Raw genomic sequence first — 8,233 nt, forward strand, 5'->3', positions numbered from 1 at the left:
ATCTTGCCCATGTAATTATAACCCCTCTCTGTACAGTATGTTCACAATAAAAAATTAAAAAAAAATAAAAAAAACAATTATGTTTACTATTTACCTGAACATAATGTCAGGGCTTATGCATAGATTTTTTATTTTTAGATTTTGGCAGTTCAAGGGTTTGAATCCAGATCTTGATGATTGTTTGGCTGGTGCTATAGTGCTTGAGCCACTCTATCTTCCCTTTATTGACTAGCTATTTTAGGAATGTCATCTAGAGATGTTTGCTTCCTGGGCTCGCCATAAAAAAGCAACCAAATCTCACTCTCATGGTGCTCTAAGCATGAGCCACTGGATTCAGGCAATTCTAATATTTTTATAATCTTTTGTTTTCTGTCTGTTTCCCTGTTTCTCATTCTTGTTTTCCTTTTCTTGCTTTACTGTGGGTAACTACAATATTTGGACATATTTAGTGTTTTGAGTACACTTTGTGTACTTTTCTTGATAATCATTGTAGTGATGAAAATATATGTATATAATTAATCCTAGTCTATTGTTTTTGTTATTTTTGACTTGTACTAAAGTGGATAGAACTTACTTTCATATAGGGAGCCCTTTTATCCTCCCACTTGGGAGATGTGTTTTGTTTTGGTGGTACTGAGATTTGAATCCAGAGCTTTGTATGTGGCAGCCACACATCCAGCTCTTGGAATATAAATTTCTCATCTATTTCTTTTAAAAATGGAACCCAATATCAAATAATCATACAACTTTTCCTTCAACAATTCAAGAGGTTTTAAATTACACAAAAGAAGGTGTATCTGTTTTATTCATCCTGATTTTTACATATTTCTTTCTTTTCTTTATAAATTTCTTTTTTTGGGGGGGGTCCAGTCATGGGGTGTGAACTCTAGGCCTGGGCGCTGTCCCTCAGCTCTTCAGTTCAAGGCTAGCACTCTACCACTTGAGCCACAGTGCCACTTCTGGCTTTTTTCTTTTTGCTTATGTGGTGTTGAGGAATCGAACCCAGGGCCTCATGCATGCAAGGCAAGCGCTCTACCACTGAGCCATCTTCCCAGCCCCTTTCTAAAGTTCTAAGCCACTTTCTAGTATTGTTTCCTTTGTCTATGAAGAATTTCTTTTAGATATTCATTATTGATACATCTGCTGGTGACACTTTTCTAAATTTTCTTTTTTTTTATTGTGAAAATACTGTACAGAGGGGTTACAATTACATGGGCAAGATAATGAGTACATTTCTTATCGAGCATTGTAGCCTCCTCCTTTGTTTCCCCTTTCCATCCTCCCCCTGCCCCCCTCCCAATCCTCCACCCCCCAACTTTTCTAAATTTTGTGTCATCTGAGAATGTCTTTATTTCCCCCTATCTTGGAAGGATATTTTCCTGAACCTGGAACTCAAAGGTGACTGTTCTTTATTTTCAACATTTGGGAAATGTACCATTACTTCTAGATTTTTCTGGATTCAGGGGAGTAATGTACTATGCTAGTATTTAAATCAGTGTTCCTCTATAGTCAATAAATTTCTCTAGGTGCAATATGGACTTGTTTTAAAATTTAATTTTCATAAGTTTCATAGGGTTTGTCTTGGTCTGGATATTTTTGGGGTTTGCCTTGCTTATTTTGTGGTTGTGATTCCAATGACAATTAAGTTTTTAACACCCTGGTAGTATTTGTCTGTTTTGCTTTGTTTGTCTATTACTACCAGCCAGGTTGTTGTTGAGGTGCATGCCATGTTGATAGACAGTTTTTAGATCTTCAAGCAGGGTGATTTAGAAGTTTCACAATTAATTTGGACCTTTTTTTCTATTTCCAGTAATTACCATAAAAATTTAATGAATATTGCCATCGGAGCTGACTAGAGGTTGAAGCTCACTAGCCACATTTGCTGCAGGATTCTGACCCAGGGTATCTGAGGTGGTTAATATTAGCCCCTCAAATCCCCACTAAAAATGGCCTCCAAGGAGATTGTACCACGAAAAAGAAGAAAGAGACAGAGCAAAAGGTGTGTAAAAGTGGAAGAGTTAGAGCCTGGAGAGTTTGAGGTGGAAAAAGTGCTGAGTCGCCGTGTACGATGTGGCAACATAGAATACCTCCTGAAATGGAAAGGATATTCAGATACATATAATTCCTGGGAAACTGAAGAAAATTTAAACTGTGCTGACTTAATCACAGCATTCATAAATTCTGATGAATCTGGTTCACCTCCAAGTGAATTTGAAGATAGGAACGGCTTTGCTAGGGGTCTGAAACCGGAAGAAATCATTGGTGTCACAGATATTTTTGGAGAATTGATGTTCCTCATGAAATGGAAAAATGCAGATGAAGTTGAGTTGGTGCTGGCAAAAGAGGCTACGGCTAAATGCCCTCAACTTGTAATTGATTTTTATCAAGAAAGACTAAATTGGAATGGAAGATGAAACAGAATAATTGTTTCCATTGATTAAAATATATAAATTAAACTATATATGATCCACTATGATCTGCATCTTGTGTTTAGCATTAATGTTGTGAAACAACAACCACATTCTGGTAAAATCTGGTTTCATATCTTGGTTTTGAATATAATATTTGTGCTACTCTCGGAATTTTTAAATTAAATATATCACATACTTTCTGGAGGTTTTTTTGTCTATTAGAAAAGAAAATTTGCTTCCAGGCTATATTTTCTTGATTTTAAAGAACAGGCTTTTCAGGCTGGGAAGATGGCTCAGTGGTAGAGTGCTTGCTTGCCTTGCATGCATGAGGCCCTGGGTTTAATTCCTCAGCACCACATAAGTAGAAAAAGCCGCAGGTGGCACTGTGGCTCAAGTGGTAGAGCTCTAGCCTTCAGCTGAAGAGCTGAGGGACAGCACCCAGGCCCAAAGTACAGGCCCCACGACTGGCAAAAAACAAAAAACAAAAAAACAGGCTTTTCATATATCAGGCAAACATATTAGTTATTACTTAATCAAAAGCATTTTTTCTAATGGCTATGTTGAAAGACCATCCCAATGTTTTGTGTTCATTTGTGTTTGTATTCATATAACACTTACAATGGGAATGCTTTTGGAGTTTACGTTTATTTTGATTGCTGGACTCCACACCCAAGCCATAAGCTAGCCAAATGATCTATCACTCAAGTACATCCCTGACATCTGTTTTGTTTTTGAGACTTGGTCCCTGGGAAGCTCATTCTGGCCTTGATCCTGCCAGGCATCAAGCTTGACTCAAATTTTAGGTTTTCCTGCGTCTGACATAGAAATGTAAATGCAATAATTTCTTTGCAATTTTTTTCAGAAGAGAATATATTATAAAATCAATATCTATACCACTCAGATGAACAAATTACACACCTTGGTTTCCCTTAAGTAGGTGAACAAAACTAAGTGGTCATTGAAAACTTTCAGTAGTGAACTACTACTTTATTAATACAGAAAGCTGACGAATTTCAGCCTGTGAAAAAGGAAGCAACTACTTAGAGATTTTGACAACTGAGGGCCTAAATGAGTGAAGAAAATTTCATAATCATTGACTTGAACATTTTGCATTTCTCCAATTCATTTCTTACAAGTAGGGATAATTTTTCTCAGTATTGTATTACTTGTGCCAGAAAAGCCAGAAAAATAATTTTGTCATCATCAGAATGTTACCTCACTAAATATTGCTTGCTTAATTTTTATAATAGTGAAGCTTGTTCAAAAATGAGTTTTCTATTCTTCAAAAAGTTAATGAGCCAGGCATAGTGGCTCATGCCTGTCATCATTGCCACTCAGGAAGCTGAGATCAGAGGATCCAGTTTGGAAGCCCAATTAGGTAAGTCTCTGAGACACTCATCTCTTATTAATTCGCAAAGAAATATGAACATGGCTGAGGTCTTCTTAGAGACAAAAGGATCTGAGAGAGTGCCTAGGTCTTGACTTCTAGTCCAGAGATTGACACTTACAGAAGAATAATTAAAGAATATCTTTTCCCATGCTCTACTCTGAAAATATTCTTTCATTCTGCTTGGAAGGATGAGGGTCACAAATAGCCCTTGGTAGACAATTAACTCCTGGTTTGTCCTGTGATTTCTGGCATGATAATAGTGAGAGGCAGAGGGAACATAGGGTCTGTGTGCATCCCCTACAGGATTCTCTTTGAAAAAGTACAAAGAATCTACTCACCCAGGAGACACTTGCTAACAACATTGTAGAGGAGAAAGTTGCCTCTTAGCTATGTGCCTGGAGACTCCAGTGTGGGATTTGATCCTTCCTTAGTACAATGAAGGGAACAGCAGCAAATGGGGATGAAAATTGTTAATTAGGCCTATGCATGTGTTCACTGATTGGGAGAAGGGTTAAAGTGCAAACTCTGGCTACCTGTTTCTGCTACAGTGGAGTCATGTGATCAGAGGGCCTTGAGTCACTCCAGGAATCCAATGATGCCAGCACTTGGGGAGATGACATCTCTGTTTGCTGGTGCAGTAGGGGCTCAAGCCTGCTCTTGGCTGTTGATGCCAGTAAACAGAAGACGAAAGTATGGCCCTAAGCTGCTTGTGACCCTGGGTGTCCCAACTAAAGCATGGTGACTGCTCCCTGAAGGGAAGAACAAGGTCCCCTTGGCTGTCTCAGTATGAAAAAGAGGCAGTGTGTGTAGTTAGGCTTTGGCTACCCAGGTGTCACTAGAGCCTGTGTGGTTAAAATGGTGTTTCCAAAGGCTATGGTATCCCATTCCTGTTCTCCTAGCTAATGGGTTAGCAAAGGTGAGTGTGGGTGGACATTGGCTTGGATCCAGCCTAGACAAAAATTTCTTGCCCAAGGTCTAAACAATAACAAGGAAACATCATCTGTTCAGGTTGGTTGTATGGTCAAAATGGTGAGATGCCCTCGGGAAGCAAGAAAGAGAAGAAAGAGGAGGAAAGTGGCTGAATGTAAGCCCATCCCAGTGCACACACACTAGTACATACAGTCACTCATTCATCATTTTGCTTCACCTCTGTGTCTATGGGAAACTTAAGAATATCGAGGGAATAATTGAAGACTGTATTCAAAGTATAACTAAACCACAAATTCCTGGGGATATGGCCTAATTTTTACTATGCCAGTTTATTTGTTACTATGCCAGTTTATAAGTGCAGCCTAGAGAAGGCCATCATCCCCCAACCCAACCCCAACCACAGACCAAAACACTCATTATGTTCTGTGGACCAGCCTGGGGTGGATCTCTATCCACACTAGAGAGTCTGAGGGACACGAGGAAATGCTGTCACACTTGGCATAATTTTTTCTTCTAAGCACTTGTCACATGCCTGGAAATATCCGGGCATGGAGTAGGAGTATTAAATGGGCTTTCATCATCTGCCCATGATGGAAGTCCTAACCGCACATGACTTTCTGCTGGCACCACTGTGTCAGAGACAATTGCCTGGTAATGATGGCCTTGGAGCAAGTTCAAAGTCTGATCCTTATTTGGTATGGTGATTGTTGGCTCTGCATTTGGTGGATGACAAGTCCTTTCATGAGAGCAAGTTTCAAGTGCTATATCTGTCTATGTGATTCTGCTGTGGGGTGCAGGGTGAGGTAGGCTATGCCTTGATGAGAGAAGGTGATAAAGTATACCTCTGTACTCTGCTTCAGCTTCAGTTTTGTATGGTGCCACCAACCGGTACAGGAGGAATACATTTGCTCAGGCTGCTTCGTGTCACTGACATTCTACCCAATCCCAGCTAGTGATTGATAAGGGGAGAGGTGAGGATCTCCACTACCATTCCCTTGCTAGATGCAGCCAGAAAACTTGTCCAAAGGACTGAGACCCTATTTAGACTGTGATGCTGCCATTGTTGTTCTGTATGGCCTGTTAGGTCATAATGTTTTTGCTAGATGTGGTGACTTATTCTCATTAGCCTTGCTATTCATGAAACAAAATCAGGGAGTTTGTGAACAGCCTAAGAAAATTTGTCCTAGCCTCAATCACAATACAAAAGCAATTATTGTAACTGGAGGTGTGATCCATGTGATAGATTAGCACTCAAATGAATAAAGCTAAGTGAAATTGCATGAATTCGTGAATCCTGGTCTCATATTCACCCATCTTCCCCACAAAGACATACACACCCATGCACACAAAAACACATGAACACTCATGTAAGTCACGCACAAAAGATGTCAGAGTGGCAGGGCCCTTTGTGTTCAAGTGGAAGCATAAATTGGTGTAGGGGGACTTTTAGAAGTTTATTCAAATAATTGTTAAACATATCGCACTGTGTTGTAGTTCCTATGGTAAAATGGTGATTTGCAATGTGAGGAGCCACCTGAATTGTGTGCAGATGCCTGCTTTGAGGACTAGTGGTGGCAGACGCACACAAGTTCAGAGTTAGCAACAAGACAGGAGAAAAATGGCCACCTTGCTGTTTGCCAGAAGCTAGGTCCAGAGATTCAATCTGGGTCTGTTGTAGAGGAAGGAGATGTTTGGGATAGGTATGGAGGTGCCAACTGTGGCTCTTAGCTTCTTCTCTAGGGTCCAGTATTAGATGATGTGTAATATTCTCTAGTTATCTAAGGGTGCCAGCAGTTGTGCAAACCCAGTGTTCTTCTCCTGACTGGTATGTTTGGGGCTCCCCTTCCCCTTAAGGGAAAGCCACCAGGCAGTGGAAGAGGAAATTATGTGCCCAGGATGCTTGTTGCCATGAGGCCTACCACAGCATCTCAGCAAATGCAGCATGAGAGCAAGAAGGCAGTTTGTCCACCCAGCTGCATCACCAAATAGAGACAGACGGCTGTAGCTGTAATTATTTGGTGACAGAGTTGCATTGCATTTTAATATGGTCTGTTTGTTAAAGTGGTGAATCTGGAGACTGGGGTGTCTAATCATTTTATGCTAGAGAATCCTGTGTCATAGTTGTGGGTATAGGGTGGGAAGGCAGTCATATGAATGGTTTGGAATCACTCTTTCCAAAACAGCGTTTGTGTGTATTGGGAGCATGGACCAAGATATAATAATGCTAATTAGCAAGAAGAAAGCAATGCTGAGACAGCAAGTCCCTACATCCGAGTCCCCAGACCAGCGCAGTACATATAGTGGGCTTTGGAATAGTGCTACGATTCACCCTCAAAAAGAAGCAGAAAGTGGCACTGGGGTAATTGGTGACATTATGGAAACCCTAAGGAAACATGAAAGGACTGGAGATGTGTCTCCACTGGTGCAGGGCTAGGTTGTGATAACACTCCTGAATATCTTCCAGCCCCAAATCATCCCCTGGCTGTCATGGTGCGCAGGCGCAGGCAGGGGCACTAGAGGTCTAACGGTCGCGTGCTGTCCACTGGCAGTCGGGTGCTGAGGAAATTGCCGCCTGGCTGTTTGCCGCGTGGCGGCTGCAGAGGTCTGCTCTTCAGTGGGTTCTTGGAAGACGCCGGCAGGGAGAGAAGAGGGGGACACGTGGTTCTTTGGGATATAGTGTTCTTTGTGGGTACAGTGGTGAGGGTGACTGCCTTCTCGTGCTGGGGCTAGGCCGTAGGCGTTCCTGTCAGGGATCCCGGATGCCAGCAGTAGGGGGAACACGTCTGGCTCCTCAGCCTGGTGCCATTGGGGTGCGGCTCTCTCTCGGATGGTGCCGCCAGGCAGTGGAGGGGAAAGGATGAACCCAGGTCATGCGGGGACCCTGGGCCACCTCAGCAAATGCACCCCGAGAGGAAGGAAGATGCGTGGGGTGTGGGGGGGAATGGGGAGTAGAGACGTAGATGCTGTTTCTCTGCCTTCGTCATCCACAGAAACCGCTGGCTGGGGCGCAAAGGCCCTAAGGATTCCCAAGATCTGCTCTGGCTGTACTTGACCTATGTGAACTGCATTGCTGCCCGGCTGTTTGCCGCCTTGCCAAGTCCACAGGTCTGGTCCTCAGATCGTCCTTTGAAGTCGCTATCAGGTAGGGAAGATGACAGGAGACGTGTTTCTTTGGGAGCAGGTTTTAATGTTAAGGGTGGATGTTTCTTCTGCTGGGTCATCATGGCTCAGGTGATCTCAGTTCTTCTCTGGGTATCCACTAATGCCTGCAGTTGGGCCAAATAACCTTACGTCCTGCTTCGTCCAGTTGCCATTCCCTCTTGCTCTTGCTTGATGTCATAGGAGGAAGAAATTATGTCCCAGCCCCCCTGGTGTTACTGGGCCTCTCCTTTGAATTTCAGCTAATGTGTCCTGAGAGACAGAGCACGGTTCCTCCCTGACCGCACAATCAGAACTAGATCCAAATTCTCTATCCTTACATATTTTCTGGCGACAAGAGTGA

General features: G+C 42.4%; 1 protein-coding gene across 1 annotated transcript; it reads left to right on the plus strand.

Annotated features, from left to right (window-relative positions):
* The first annotated feature begins 1,946 nt into the window (after positions 1–1,946).
* On the plus strand, positions 1,947–2,414 carry LOC122111728 (chromobox protein homolog 3-like). Its single transcript, XM_042684463.1, has one exon. It carries the CDS (start codon positions 1,947–1,949, stop codon positions 2,412–2,414), a length of 468 nt encoding a protein of 155 aa, XP_042540397.1.
* The last annotated feature ends 5,819 nt before the right edge of the window (positions 2,415–8,233 follow it).

This window comes from Dipodomys spectabilis, unplaced genomic scaffold (genome assembly GCF_019054845.1).
Source record: "Dipodomys spectabilis isolate Male_0828 unplaced genomic scaffold, ASM1905484v1 ptg000087l, whole genome shotgun sequence".
In the NCBI taxonomy this organism is placed as follows: Eukaryota; Metazoa; Chordata; class Mammalia; order Rodentia; family Heteromyidae; genus Dipodomys; species Dipodomys spectabilis.